Below are 14,044 nucleotides of genomic sequence, written 5' to 3'. Positions count from 1 at the left end.
CTCAAAAACCCAAACCGGGTGATTTCAATCTCAGACCGAAAAGTAAACCGAAATTAAACCAAAAACCGGATTAGGTATTTTTATTGGAAAATTGGAAGAAAAAGCCCGCCCAGGTTTCGTCATTAGTGCGTCTTTCTTCTACTACCGGCGGATCCGGCGAAGGTGACCGCCGTCTTCACTCTGGTTGCTAAGTTTCTCAGAATGTCGGAAATGGGGAGTGATGAAGGTGAAAATATCATTCCTTTCCAGCTACAGTTCGACAAGCCCATACCTTTTCAGGTTTTGATTTTACTTCTACTCAAATTTCGTTTTTTTTTTTTGTTGTTGGGGAAATTTGAGATGGATTCTCATGTTTTTGTTCAATTTTATATAGATTAAGATAGCTGAGTGGAACCCGGAGAAGGATTTACTGGCTATGGTTACGGAGGATTCAAAGATTTTGCTGCATCGGTTCAATTGGCAGAGATTATGGACTGTTTCTCCTGGTAAAGTTTCTCTCTTTTGTTCACTTTGTTAGATTAAAGTAGACATCTTTGAATACAAGATGGTTTTTTTGATTCATGTATTCAATAACTTTTTGCTGAAATTGAATTTGAAATGCAATTTGAAGTAGCTTGTCAATAGTAGAAGGATTACTCGGTTATTCAGATTTTGTTTTCTGGTGCCTTTCTTTTATAGGGAAGTCTGTTACTTCATTATGTTGGCGTCCTGATGGTAAAGCCATAGCTGTTGGGCTTGATGATGGAACCATTGCGCTTCATGATGTTGAGGTATGTTTAGGTTGAAGCTGATACATGTTTTCTATAATGAAGTTTTATTTATGAGCTTGCAAAGCAAAAAGATCTTATGCTTATCAGAAAGTGGTTGGTACTCTTTTTATGCAGAACGGGAAGCTATTAAGGAGCTTGAAGCCTCATGCTGTAGCTGTCGTGTGTCTTAACTGGGAGGAGGATGGACAGTCCAATACGGTATGTCTTTTCTCTGATTAGTTTGGATAAGAACTCATGTTTGTTTCATATCTAGGGATTTTCTTTCGCTTATATTGATATTGAGCAATGATAAGCAAACATCTTTAGTTTTTGTTTTTGTTTTTACACCCAACTCTAACATAGAAAGCTATTGAGCCAGTGCTTAATTTTTCTTTGAGTTCGGTTTTCAGGATAAAATTGAAAATTTCTCAGTTTATGAGGACCGGACCTCCCGTTTTTTCCCTCCTGCTCCAAGAGCTCCAAAGGTGCCTGGACTGGTAGCTGGTGATTCCAGTTTCATGGATGACGGTGAAGATTCTTTGGCAGAACTATCTAATACCTCATTCCGGAAGTTTAACATTCTCTGCAGTGGAGATCAGGATGGGAGCATATGCTTTAGTATATTTGGAATATTTCAGATAGGCAAGATTGTAAGTCGCTCCTTCTGACTGTAAGTACATTAGTTTAAGACCTAATAAACCATTCTTGTATAATGGTTGATGGTGCTTCATCATTTTCGAATTCTGCTTGCATATAGAATTGCAGGATGCTCAACTAATTTTAGACACTCTTTGCATACGGAAATTGGCTTCTGAAATTTTATGTTGCTCTCTTATTACATATTCTGAATAATAGTAGGGGTAAAGTTTATTTGTAACTGTTTTTAATTTGTCTTATTTTCTCTTGTTTCATGTGTTTGCTCTGCTGTTCCTGCAAAACCATGATCAGAACATACACGAGCTGTCTGTTCCTGTTCAGCATCTGGATGAGCATGCCTCTTGCAAAATAATCAATGCGTCCATCCACAAGGTACTTGAATCTTTTCAAGAGCCATGCTTTCCAAACGATAGAAATGACATCTCTTCAATTTTCATGTCTCTGACTATAAATGTCTGTGGTGGAAACAAAGAAAGGAGGGCGCGGTGTATGATTAAGAGTCTAATTATTGTATAATTCCTTTCTTAGGTTGCTCTGTCGAAAGACCTCTGCCGTCTGGTAGTTATGTGCACAGGAGAGCTCACAGATTGTGATATCAATCCCAAAGAGGAAAAATTTAGTGTTCAAGATCAACATGGTTTACATTGCCTTGCAATGGACACATCTATATTTTGGAAAAGGTAACTTGTCCCCAGACATTATTATTATTATCTTCCTGCTCATTGTTTTAAATCTGGTTTCCAATACCTTCAACTATCTGGTTCTGCCTTGCATCGGTTATATTCGTTATCTCATCTAATTTTTATTCAGGAAATATGAGCTTCATCAGGTTGCTCAACAAGCTTCTAACATTGAAGATTTGACTGAGGTTATTCGAGCATCCCTGTCGGTTATGAGCAAACAATGGGCGGATGCAATGAAAACATTTCATGACAAGTTTCATTCTCTTTCCACCTTGATCGTAGATAATGGTATTTGCCACTATCAGTTTGTTGGTTGAGTCTTTTTTTTCCCCCTTTTTCTTATAGATTCACAGGGTTCTGTTGCTTTTCTCCTAGGACTGGAATCATCTCCTCAAGAAGAATTTCTTAGTCTTTTGGGTGGTGCGCGAATAAGTCCAGCGCTTAATCAGTTTCTAGTTAACTCTCTGGGTGAAGTGGTAAGCTTTACTTGTTTGATCATCTTCAGGGTACTTGTTTTATCATATACCACTAAGTGAATATCTTGTTTAGTAGGGTGTGAAGCGTGTCTTGAAGTCTGTATGTGGTACAGGAAAAGAGCTTCAGCAGATTGTCCTTGACCATCTTCAGGTTTAGTATTCGTCTCATTCCTGGAAATAGAGTTGGAATTGTTAGACGAAGTATCATTTGTTTATCCTGCCAATACGTTTTTATATAGAAAGTTTTGTCACGAATAAGCTTTCATTTCCAGCCTGCAGCAGAAATTATTGGATTCAGGATGGGTGAATTAAGAGGTCTCTCGAGGTGGCGTGCACGATACGAAGGCATTGGTTTGAATGAATTACTCCTTAATGAAGCCACTGAGAATGCTGGTCTTTTACTTGTACAAGTGCAACGATTTATGATGGTACTATCTTCTGTTGTCCAACAGGTACAGAGGCATATAGCACTGAAATCATAAATATTTTGTATGTTGGCTGTCCCATGTTTTCCGCAATGGTCATATTAGAATAATTATAACATTTTTGTTTCAGTTCTCAAATTTCTTCAACTGGCTTGTCAGAAGCATTAAGTATCTTATGCAAGAACCAAATGATCAGCTTTCGTCATACAACAGGTACGCACATATGTTTCTATGTTATTCATGGCATTAAAGCCAAATCTTTGTAGTTACACGGTTCTTTTCTGTGGCAGTGAACTCCTTGTGGTATTCTTGAAGTTCTTATATGATCAAGATCCTGTGAAGGACCTCCTGGAGCTATCTGAAGCTGGTGATAGCATTGAAACTGATCTGTAGGTTACCTCTTTCTATATCTGTGCATTTACTTACTTTTTCTGCGTAGTTATCTTGTAATCGATCAGAATCTCTGTCAGGTTACCTAACTTTTCAAGCCATCTATAACCAGATTTAGTAGGGGTAGTCATATGCGATATCACAAAAGAATATCCAACAGGTTTCTCTAACCACCCTAAAACGAAAATCAGATATGGGTAATGTGTGTGCGTTTGTGTGCTGCTATGTATGTTTGAGAAGTTTCTGCATACATGACCATATATTAGCATATCATAGAAATGGATGAAACATGAAGTCCAGTGTATCCTTTAAGGCTGTTCATTTCACGTTATATTCCTCAAGTCGTATATAAGCTCTTAATGTTCTCTTATGTCCCAGAAAAACCATTGGAAGAGTCAAAGAGTTACTTCAGTTTGGAGGGTTTCAAGACTGTGATTTTCTGCAGAGGACATTGGCTAATGAATTCCAACACATGGAGTATAGGTATATTTCCTTACATTTTCACTTCTTAAAACAAAAATTTCGTTACACATGCTAAATCGTTGAGTGTAGCGGTAGTAAATTGATTGTGCAAAAAGGTTATGGTAGAGGTCTGATGCCACAGCTTCGCCTTGATATTTTGAAAGTGCCATTACCCACACAAAAAGTGTGCGGAGTCTTTAGAGTCTGGTCATACTTTCTCATGGCTTTCTGGACATCATAATTGATTTTAAGTTTTGACAATATTAGCTTCAAGACGGCTCTTCTAATGCCCTTTACAACCATATCAAGAAAGATATCATGTATGAAGTTATTGCCACTTTGTCCTCTTCAGTTGTCAACAACGCAAACGCCTACACCAATTCCCATGTCTCTTACCTTCTATAAGGTACTTGCAACAACACTCTTAATGCTTATTATTATGATCCATAGGATATCTTTAGGAAGAAATTGCTGATTACTATCGCCAAAGTCTTCATTTGCTCCTGAGTCCTGATATTCTAAAGTCTTCGTTTGCTCGTGCAGAATGAACTTTCTGATGACACGCCTTCCCAAAGTGGGTACACAGATTACATATCTTTTCAAATCCCTAATGAAACCTTCCCGGACATTCCGAACTGTATTGGTATAGCTAAGGGTTTTAAGCAGAACTCCAACAATGAGAAAAATGGCTATACCTCTCTGGAAGCCGTTTTGTTATCTGTACCTAATGGCTACAATTGTGTTGACTTGTCTCTCTACAAGGTGAATACTCGTTCTATTCTGCAGCACTGGTTGATTTTTAACTTTTTGTACTTTTTGCCTTTTTTTGTGGAGTTTCCTTGTAAACCCTTCTGTCTAATTTTGAAACAGGATAAAGAACTGGTTTTACTATTGAATAAGACAAGTACAAACTCTGAAGGCTCGGGAGAAGCATGCATGATGGTTGTACAAACTGGTGACCTTCCATTCGTTTCCATTTCAAGATCTAGTTGTCTAAACCAGTGGGAGCTAGACGATTTGAAGGTATTGCTAATTTTAACCATTCTCATCTACGTTTTGTGAACCATGTGAAGGTTAACGTAGGAACTTATCCATATTGAAACGATATTATCTTTTCTCCAGGAGTCAATTGTTAACCTGGAATTGGAGAATGAAAAGGTTCGCAAAGTACCACATTCTGCCATTGCTCCTCTAGCAGTAAGCGGTAAGCGCTTAGTTCCTGTTGCATATCTACTTCAAATGAGAAATGCTTTTTTAAAACTGCATTTGACTTAATTATCTTATATTTGTCACAGCTTCAAGAGGAGTGGCTTGTGTATTTGCTGAAAGAAGACGTGCTCTGGTGTACATATTGGAAGAAGATGAAGACGAAGAAATCACCGAGGACAAGTAAAAATCTCATCTGACGTCCTTATTTGATTACTCTTAAGTTATGAAAGACAAACGTCACTTTCTAAAATATGTAAAACGGTGTCGTTTGCTACTTTACGACTTTTGTTAACAAATTCACACTTCACCACCAAAGGTCTTCATTTAATTCAACAACACAAGTCATAATTAAAGAGCGTTACGCCACGTCATCTCATCCACANCTGGTGATAGCATTGAAACTGATCTGTAGGTTACCTCTTTCTATATCTGTGCATTTACTTACTTTTTCTGCGTAGTTATCTTGTAATCGATCAGAATCTCTGTCAGGTTACCTAACTTTTCAAGCCATCTATAACCAGATTTAGTAGGGGTAGTCATATGCGATATCACAAAAGAATATCCAACAGGTTTCTCTAACCACCCTAAAACGAAAATCAGATATGGGTAATGTGTGTGCGTTTGTGTGCTGCTATGTATGTTTGAGAAGTTTCTGCATACATGACCATATATTAGCATATCATAGAAATGGATGAAACATGAAGTCCAGTGTATCCTTTAAGGCTGTTCATTTCACGTTATATTCCTCAAGTCGTATATAAGCTCTTAATGTTCTCTTATGTCCCAGAAAAACCATTGGAAGAGTCAAAGAGTTACTTCAGTTTGGAGGGTTTCAAGACTGTGATTTTCTGCAGAGGACATTGGCTAATGAATTCCAACACATGGAGTATAGGTATATTTCCTTACATTTTCACTTCTTAAAACAAAAATTTCGTTACACATGCTAAATCGTTGAGTGTAGCGGTAGTAAATTGATTGTGCAAAAAGGTTATGGTAGAGGTCTGATGCCACAGCTTCGCCTTGATATTTTGAAAGTGCCATTACCCACACAAAAAGTGTGCGGAGTCTTTAGAGTCTGGTCATACTTTCTCATGGCTTTCTGGACATCATAATTGATTTTAAGTTTTGACAATATTAGCTTCAAGACGGCTCTTCTAATGCCCTTTACAACCATATCAAGAAAGATATCATGTATGAAGTTATTGCCACTTTGTCCTCTTCAGTTGTCAACAACGCAAACGCCTACACCAATTCCCATGTCTCTTACCTTCTATAAGGTACTTGCAACAACACTCTTAATGCTTATTATTATGATCCATAGGATATCTTTAGGAAGAAATTGCTGATTACTATCGCCAAAGTCTTCATTTGCTCCTGAGTCCTGATATTCTAAAGTCTTCGTTTGCTCGTGCAGAATGAACTTTCTGATGACACGCCTTCCCAAAGTGGGTACACAGATTACATATCTTTTCAAATCCCTAATGAAACCTTCCCGGACATTCCGAACTGTATTGGTATAGCTAAGGGTTTTAAGCAGAACTCCAACAATGAGAAAAATGGCTATACCTCTCTGGAAGCCGTTTTGTTATCTGTACCTAATGGCTACAATTGTGTTGACTTGTCTCTCTACAAGGTGAATACTCGTTCTATTCTGCAGCACTGGTTGATTTTTAACTTTTTGTACTTTTTGCCTTTTTTTGTGGAGTTTCCTTGTAAACCCTTCTGTCTAATTTTGAAACAGGATAAAGAACTGGTTTTACTATTGAATAAGACAAGTACAAACTCTGAAGGCTCGGGAGAAGCATGCATGATGGTTGTACAAACTGGTGACCTTCCATTCGTTTCCATTTCAAGATCTAGTTGTCTAAACCAGTGGGAGCTAGACGATTTGAAGGTATTGCTAATTTTAACCATTCTCATCTACGTTTTGTGAACCATGTGAAGGTTAACGTAGGAACTTATCCATATTGAAACGATATTATCTTTTCTCCAGGAGTCAATTGTTAACCTGGAATTGGAGAATGAAAAGGTTCGCAAAGTACCACATTCTGCCATTGCTCCTCTAGCAGTAAGCGGTAAGCGCTTAGTTCCTGTTGCATATCTACTTCAAATGAGAAATGCTTTTTTAAAACTGCATTTGACTTAATTATCTTAAATTTGTCACAGCTTCAAGAGGAGTGGCTTGTGTATTTGCTGAAAGAAGACGTGCTCTGGTGTACATATTGGAAGAAGATGAAGACGAAGAAATCACCGAGGACAAGTAAAAATCTCATCTGACGTCCTTATTTGATTACTCTTAAGTTATGAAAGACAAACGTCACTTTCTAAAATATGTAAAACGGTGTCGTTTGCTACTTTACGACTTTTGTTAACAAATTCACACTTCACCACCAAAGGTCTTCATTTAATTCAACAACACAAGTCATAATTAAAGAGCGTTACGCCACGTCATCTCATCCACACGCCAGATTAAGCGCGTGATTACCACGTCCCCTTTGATCGGACAAAGACGTACTAAAGTCACCTTCGATTCTTGCTTTTATACTTAGCTCAACTTCAGAAGCAAGACCAAACTCTCTCTCTTTCTTTCTTTTTCTCTCTTTTGGTTTCGCCACCGTGACGGAGGTTGTCTTGTCTGATGGAGAATGATCAAATGATATCTCCGACTGATATAATCACCGGCATAGTGTATATAGACGGTGAGTTGGCTATGTTGACTTTGACTGCCGACGGTGAGCTACGGTCGACAGAGAACGGACTCCGCCATAGTTTGTCGATGAAGAAGGATGTTCTTGGTTTCGTCGTCCAAGGTAAGCGGATTAGAGTAAAAGCAGTGGTGGAGAAAGATGAAGGAATCTGCTGTGGACGATTTAGTGGAGATTTCGTGAGGAAAGATTTGGTCTTTGAGCCACTCATCGATCAGAATGGATGGTGCGATAGTCTCCGTCAATACCTTGATTCTCTCGGTTAGTTGTTGTTGTAAAAAAGTTGAAAACTTGTGGATCACTCAAATGCTAAAAATTGGAAATTTTTCCATTAGGTCGGCCAAAGAGATTGCTTGTGTTTGTGAATCCCTTTGGCGGGAAGAAATCGGCGAGAGAGATTTTTGATAAGGAAGTGAAGCCATTGTTTGATGATGCTGATGTTCAGCTTGAGATTCAAGGTTTTTTTTAATTTCTATTTTTGTTTCTTTCTGGGTTCAAGAACTCTTTTTCTCTGGGGAAATTGACAAATTGGAATTGCTTATGATGAGTCTTCAGAAACCAAGTATCAGTTGCATGCAAAGGAAATTGTTAAGTCCATTGATGTATCAAATTACGACGGTATTGTTTGTGTTAGTGGCGATGGTGTTCTTGTTGAGGTGAGTTGGAACTTGGAAGTATCATTTTCTCTGTGTCAATTTGTTTTGGTTAACTTCAATTGGAAGTGATGTTGTGTGTCTTTTGTGCTAGTCTTACCTGATTCGAACTAAATGAATATAGAATTCAGGACTAAAACGAAGTTAGAGGAAAAAAATATTGTTTTTTGAAGTGGTGATTAGAAGGAGCAGTCTCTTGTTAAGTTATTATATGGTTACTCTTTTTTCTTAGGTTCTGGGGATAAAAAATTGTTTTATTGTTGCTGATTCTTACACTTGGTTCCTAATTTAGTAGGTTGTAAATGGACTGCTCGAAAGAGCAGACTGGAGAACTGCCTTAAAATTGCCTATCGGTATGGTCCCTGCAGGTTTGTGTTTCATCCTCGGACTTCAAAGCTGTTTGCAATAGGATTTCATTCTGCAATAGGATGTAACTTCTCTTAAGTTGCTTTACATTTCGTTGTTTATGTGTTTGTAATCAGAAGATCTTTGGAGGTTTAATTTGCTTCTTCCTTTTCGTCTTGTGTGGTGTTCCCTGTGATGGTTTCAGTTTAGTAACAATGACGAAATTGTAGTTTATCATACTAAAAATTGATAACATGTGCATCAGAAACTTTTCGTGAATTTGCTCGACTCTCTTTATGTGCATTTAAATCATTGACTGCAGGAACTGGTAATGGCATGATAAAGTCATTGTTGGACACGGTTGGGCTTCAATGCTGTGCAAATAGTGCTACTATTTCTATTATCCGAGGTTCTGCTCCATATAAAATTTTATCCTGCATATCATTTTCTTTTTCCTCAGTAATAAGCTCCTTAGCACATTATATATGTATTGGCAGGTCATAAACGTTCTGTCGATGTGGCAACTATTGCACAAGGGAATACCAAATTCTTCAGTGTCTTGATGCTTGCCTGGGGTATGCCAGTGGATTCTATTTCTTGGTTCTGTGTCCAGAGTCAGAAAGTTATTGAGCTTGCTGGTAACATACTTTTGGTAGTATTGATTAGTGCAGTCTATTTCAGGTTTAATAGCAGATATAGACATTGAGTCAGAGAAGTTCAGATGGATGGGAAGTGCTCGCATTGACTTCTATGTACGTTTAGTTAACACATTTGACAATTGTTGCATTGCAGTTGTTAATTGCTGGTGAGACTGTATGATTCTAATCGGATGTTCTTTTATTTTCTTGTTTTCGCAGGCTCTTCAGAGGATATTATGTTTAAGACAATACAATGGACGAATTATATTTCTACCAGCTCCAGGGTTTGAAAGCTACGGACAGCCAGCCAGTTGCAGTCTATACAAAGAGCCAACTGTTAGCGATAAGGCACTCGGATACCAAGGACCTGATACAAAATTTGAAGATCTTGAATGGAAAGAAATCAATGGTCCATTTGTTACTATTTGGCTTCACAATGTTCCCTGGGGTGCTGAAAACACTTTGACTGCTCCTGCTGCAAAGGTGAGTTACACATCTCAGAACTAAGATCCTGGACATTCTTTTGTTGTGCATCATCAAGAGGCCTTCATGAGGTTCTTTTACTTGCAAAAAGACTGTTAAAGCTTCATTTGGATATGGTATGATGAACAGTTTTCTGATGGCTTCTTGGACTTGATTGTCTTGAAAAACTGCCCTAAGCTTGTCCTGCTATCACTAATGAGACAGTTGAGTAGTGGAACACATGTTGAATCACCGTATATAGCGTATCTAAAGGTCTGTCATCCAAAACCTCATATAGCTTTAGTGTACCTTGTGAACCTGCGTTTGTGATTGACTAAAAAGCTTACCCGGTGCTGTGAACAGGTGAAGGCATTTGTGTTGGAGCCGGGTGCACTTATAGACGAACCAGGAAAGGAAGGAATCATAGATTCAGATGGAGAGGTTTTGGCAAGAGGAAAAAGAACGTATAATTGTGATAAAAAAGCATTAATGTCTTACGACAAGCTTCAAATAACAGTTGATCAAGGTTTAGCCACACTCTTCTCTCCTGAATATTGATAATGTTAAAAACTACACGTGAGATGAAGACACATTCACATCATACATAATTCATAAACCTTGATATTTATATCTCTTTTTGTAAATGTTGTTCCCTTGTGGTTGTAGGGGTAATTTGATTGATACACATGTACAGTACAGTACGTTACAGGAAATGAAAAGCAAACAGCTGTTTTGTGTTTTCTTATAATTAATCTCAAGATTGTTGTGTGAGTTGTTTGTGATTTTATGTTAGATCTTGAAGTGTAAACTTGGTATTAACCAGAGGGAGCTAGAACTTGATTTTGAAGGTAATGTTAAATTTTAACCATTGATCATTGAAACTGTCAAATGTTATTTACTATAAACCCTCACAGTTTGAATAATTTCACTTCTTGTTTAGAAAGTAGAGAGAGTCTTAACAAGCGTCAATTTCTAGAACTTATAAAACGCTGCCGTTTTGTGAGTCTAGCCATCCTTTTTGATTTTTCTCTCTAGCCTACAATAATTCGACACGTAATAACTACTAGAAAGAGTATTGCCACGTCATCTCATCCACTCGCCAGCCTAAGCGCGTGAAGTTTATTTCCCACATGATCGGAAAAGTCTAACCAGAGAGATTAGCTTCGACGTCAATTTTTAAATCTTAGCTCTCACCAACAGCGAAACTCCTCTCTCTTTTCTTATGGATCGTCAGCCGGAGAACGATCCTCCGGCGATAATCTCCTACCGAGTTCTGGTAAATGGTGTTGTGACACCGTTAACTTTGACTGCTGACGGAGAGCTACGGTGGACGGAATCTGGGCGGCGGAAATCGACTGCGAAGAAAGGTATCCTGAGTTTCGTCGTGGAAGGTAACAAGGTAAGAGTAAAAACCTTGGTAGAGAGAGGGGGAGGGATCTGCTGCGGAGGAAATGCTGGTGATTACGCGAGGAAGGACTTTGGTTTCGAGCCTCTCTCTGACGAATCTAGAAAGCTTTGGTGCGATAAGCTCCATCAACACCTCGACTCTCTCGGTTAGTTCAATTCTCGCAAACTTCTGTATCACCGGAGCTTAAATCGAAATCTATATATGGAAATGCTAAATTGATAATTCCTCAGGTCGGCCGAAGAAGCTGTTTGTATTTGTGAACCCGTTTGGCGGGAACAAATCGGCGAGGAAGATATTTGTAGAGGAAGTGAAACCATTGTTTGAAGATGCTAATATTCAACTTGAGATTCAAGGTTGTGTGAATTTCTATTTTGTTTCTTCCTGATGTCAAGAACTCTTGTCTGAGAAATTAATTTTATGATGAATTGTTTCAGAAACAAAGTATCAGTTGCATGCTAAGGAAATTGTTAGGTCCATGGATGTATCAAAATACGATGGTATTGTTTGTGTTAGCGGTGACGGTGTCCTTGTTGAGGTAAGTAGGATGCTTTTCTGTTTTGGTCAATTTGGTTGTAAGTGATGATGAGTGTCTTTTGTGCTATTATGATTCAAACTAAAGGAATTTATAAATCATGTGTATGAAGTTACGGGAATAGCATATTGTTTTTGGAAGTATCTGTTAAAAGAAAGCAATCTCTGAATTATATGTTTACTGTTTTGCTTAGATTTGACTCTAGGATTAGACAATTATTTTGTTGTTGGTGATTCTTACGATTGGTTCCTTAATTTAGTAGGTTGTAAATGGACTGCTCGAAAGAGCAGACTGGAGAACTGCCTTACAACTGCCTATTGGGATGGTCCCTGCAGGTTCGTTCTGCTTCATGCTTCTCTTGTCTTGTGTGTTCCATGTGAAAGATAAGATGTAAAGGTTATCCTTCAGTAAGATAGAATTTTGCCGCTTATTGTATCAAATTGATATCTTGTGTATGAGAAACTTGAGCTTAACTTTTTACTTTCTAATTCTTCATTGCACTACAATTCTTTATGGCAGGAAGTGGTAATGGCATGATTAAATCATTGTTGGAACCGGTAGGGCTTCCTTGTAGTGCAACAAGTGCTACTATTTCGATTATCCGAGGTCCTGCTCCATACCTTACGGTTACTCAATCAATTCGAAAATATATTGACTTTCCCACTTAATGAACTTACTGTCTCACTATTTCTGTATTAGCAGGTAGTACACGTTCTCTAGATGTAGCAACCATCTCACAAGGGACAACCAAATTCTTCAGTGTCTTGATGCTTGCTTGGGGTATGTGTATTACTCTAGAATTTAGAAATTAATTTGCAGATGCAAGTAGTGGCTGTACTTACTGAATTCTTCTGTTCCTTGTATTGAGATAATTTTACTTTATTTCAGGTTTAGTGGCTGATATTGACATCGAGTCAGAAAAGTTCAGATGGATGGGTAGCGCTCGCTTTGATGTCTATGTATGTTTAGTTGAACTTTTGAAATTTTCCTATAATGCAAGTTTTAAGCATGCGTTTCTATTCAAAGCTGTCCATTAAGTTGCTAGTCGGTATTGAACAAAAATAAGTGATTGTATGATTCTAACTGGATGTTGTCTTATTCAACTAAAGGGATCTTGTGTTCTCTCTCTCTTCTACGGCTTGTATTTGCAGGGTCTTCAGAGAATAATATGCTTAAGACAATACAATGGGCGAATTCTATTTGTGCCGGCTCCTGGGTTTGAAAGCTATGGGAAACCAGTCATTTGCAATGTAGATAAAGAGTCATATGTTGGTGATAAGGCACTGGGATACCAAGGACCTGATACTAAACTTGAAGATCTGGATTGGAGAGAAATGAAAGGCCCATTTGTTTCAGTATGGCTTCATAATGTTCCCTGGGGTGCTGAGAACACTTTGGCTGCTCCTGATGCAAAGGTCAGTTACAGAATTGATAACATTTTTAAACCAGGAAAACACCATTTTTGGATCTTCTTTTGAAGATGTCATAGGGTTGTTTACTTGCAAACAAACCGTGAATGCTTCTTACATATACATTCTGATTTTAACAGTTTTCTGATGGGTTCCTGGATTTGATTGTCATGAAAGACTGCCCTAAGCTTGCCTTGCTATCACTGATGACAAAGTTGAATGATGGAACACATGTTCAATCACCATATGCGTCATATCTGAAGGTTTGTCATCTGAACCGATATTTATAGTGGTGTTCTTCCAGTTGATGGCTTCGATGTATCTGTGCATGAATCTGGATTTTATGATTGACTAAAAAGCTTACACGGTGTTTTTTACTGTTGAAAAGGTGAAGGCATTCGTGCTGGAGCCAGGCGCACGCATAGACGACCCAGACAAGGAAGGAATCATAGATTCAGACGGAGAGGTATTGGCAAGAGGAAAGAGATCATACAAATGTGATCAGAAGGCTTTGATGTCTTACGACAAGCTTCAAATAAGTGTTGATCAAGGTTTAGCAACTCTCTACTCTCCTGAGTAGTTCTGACACGAGATGAGAGGAAGACACAATTCAAAAGTTGATGTTCCTTTGTGGCTATAATATTGATTTGATGGACATGTACAGCTATTACAGTACACATCAAATGAGAAGCAAAGGGGAGTGATTCGAGTCTACTTATAAAATTCCATGGAGTGTATTGTTTTCAACTTTCAAGTGTAAACTTTGTGTATTATTGTATTTTTGCCGAATAAAGATACTGATCATCAAACCATATAATAAAATACTAAGATTATTCTTTTA

The 14,044-nt window shown here is 38.1% G+C and overlaps 4 protein-coding genes across 8 annotated transcripts; all 4 read left to right on the top strand.

Annotated features, from left to right (window-relative positions):
* Positions 81-5,361, top strand: LOC104731389 (anaphase-promoting complex subunit 4-like). Its single transcript, XM_010450750.2, has 19 exons — positions 81-279; positions 374-485; positions 679-770; positions 885-968; positions 1,160-1,399; positions 1,698-1,778; positions 1,935-2,086; positions 2,217-2,377; positions 2,465-2,565; positions 2,642-2,716; positions 2,838-3,017; positions 3,121-3,203; positions 3,281-3,379; positions 3,759-3,863; positions 4,110-4,248; positions 4,386-4,604; positions 4,713-4,865; positions 4,965-5,046; positions 5,138-5,361. Exons 1-19 carry the CDS (start codon positions 202-204, stop codon positions 5,233-5,235), a joined length of 2,334 nt encoding a protein of 777 aa, XP_010449052.1. The 5' UTR covers positions 81-201; the 3' UTR covers positions 5,236-5,361.
* Positions 5,441-7,441, top strand: LOC104731387 (anaphase-promoting complex subunit 4-like). Its single transcript, XM_010450748.2, has 7 exons — positions 5,441-5,459; positions 5,839-5,943; positions 6,190-6,328; positions 6,466-6,684; positions 6,793-6,945; positions 7,045-7,126; positions 7,218-7,441. Exons 2-7 carry the CDS (start codon positions 5,933-5,935, stop codon positions 7,313-7,315), a joined length of 702 nt encoding a protein of 233 aa, XP_010449050.1. The 5' UTR covers positions 5,441-5,459; positions 5,839-5,932; the 3' UTR covers positions 7,316-7,441.
* LOC104731385 (sphingosine kinase 2-like) lies at positions 7,603-10,606 on the top strand. 4 transcript variants are annotated; one of them, XM_010450741.2, is made up of 10 exons: positions 7,603-8,017; positions 8,092-8,214; positions 8,312-8,412; positions 8,705-8,777; positions 9,077-9,163; positions 9,252-9,329; positions 9,436-9,506; positions 9,612-9,875; positions 10,053-10,127; positions 10,218-10,606. In XM_010450741.2, the coding sequence occupies exons 1-10, from the start codon at positions 7,690-7,692 to the stop codon at positions 10,410-10,412; spliced, it is 1,395 nt and encodes a 464-aa protein (XP_010449043.1). In that variant the 5' UTR covers positions 7,603-7,689; the 3' UTR covers positions 10,413-10,606. The 4 variants fall into 4 exon arrangements, with proteins under 4 accessions (XP_010449043.1, XP_010449042.1, XP_010449045.1 ...); XM_010450740.2 differs by having other exon boundaries at positions 10,005-10,127; XM_010450743.2 differs by lacking the exons at positions 7,603-8,017; positions 8,312-8,412 and having other exon boundaries at positions 8,133-8,214; positions 8,702-8,777; positions 10,005-10,127.
* Positions 10,696-14,044, top strand: LOC104731386 (sphingosine kinase 1). Of its 2 annotated transcripts, XM_010450744.1 has the most exons (10): positions 10,696-11,407; positions 11,493-11,615; positions 11,697-11,797; positions 12,057-12,129; positions 12,314-12,400; positions 12,497-12,574; positions 12,683-12,753; positions 12,946-13,209; positions 13,344-13,466; positions 13,592-14,044. In XM_010450744.1, exons 1-10 carry the CDS (start codon positions 11,077-11,079, stop codon positions 13,781-13,783), a joined length of 1,443 nt encoding a protein of 480 aa, XP_010449046.1. In that variant the 5' UTR covers positions 10,696-11,076; the 3' UTR covers positions 13,784-14,044. The 2 variants fall into 2 exon arrangements, with proteins under 2 accessions (XP_010449046.1, XP_010449047.1); XM_010450745.1 differs by lacking the exons at positions 10,696-11,407; positions 11,493-11,615 and having other exon boundaries at positions 11,695-11,797; positions 12,054-12,129.

The sequence above is a fragment of the Camelina sativa genome, chromosome 12 (genome assembly GCF_000633955.1).
Source record: "Camelina sativa cultivar DH55 chromosome 12, Cs, whole genome shotgun sequence".
Lineage (NCBI taxonomy): Eukaryota > Viridiplantae > Streptophyta > Magnoliopsida > Brassicales > Brassicaceae > Camelina > Camelina sativa.
This window is presented reverse-complemented; position numbering and strand designations above follow the sequence as displayed.

Coding starts and splice junctions, on each gene's coding strand:
- LOC104731389 (XM_010450750.2), top strand. CDS start 202: ATGTCGGAAATGGGGAGTGATGAAGGTGAAAATATCATTCCTTTCCAG. Junction 486..678: donor ATTATGGACTGTTTCTCCTG/GTAAAGTTTCTC, acceptor TTTCTTTTATAG/GGAAGTCTGTTACTTCATTA. Junction 2,087..2,216: donor ACATCTATATTTTGGAAAAG/GTAACTTGTCCC, acceptor ATTTTTATTCAG/GAAATATGAGCTTCATCAGG.
- LOC104731387 (XM_010450748.2), top strand. Junction 6,329..6,465: donor TGTCTCTTACCTTCTATAAG/GTACTTGCAACA, acceptor TTGCTCGTGCAG/AATGAACTTTCTGATGACAC. Junction 6,685..6,792: donor TTGACTTGTCTCTCTACAAG/GTGAATACTCGT, acceptor ATTTTGAAACAG/GATAAAGAACTGGTTTTACT.
- LOC104731385 (XM_010450740.2), top strand. CDS start 7,690: ATGGAGAATGATCAAATGATATCTCCGACTGATATAATCACCGGCATA. Junction 9,164..9,251: donor TACTATTTCTATTATCCGAG/GTTCTGCTCCAT, acceptor ATGTATTGGCAG/GTCATAAACGTTCTGTCGAT. Junction 9,507..9,611: donor GTGCTCGCATTGACTTCTAT/GTACGTTTAGTT, acceptor TTGTTTTCGCAG/GCTCTTCAGAGGATATTATG.
- LOC104731386 (XM_010450744.1), top strand. CDS start 11,077: ATGGATCGTCAGCCGGAGAACGATCCTCCGGCGATAATCTCCTACCGA. Junction 12,754..12,945: donor GCGCTCGCTTTGATGTCTAT/GTATGTTTAGTT, acceptor TTGTATTTGCAG/GGTCTTCAGAGAATAATATG. Junction 13,467..13,591: donor CATATGCGTCATATCTGAAG/GTTTGTCATCTG, acceptor ACTGTTGAAAAG/GTGAAGGCATTCGTGCTGGA.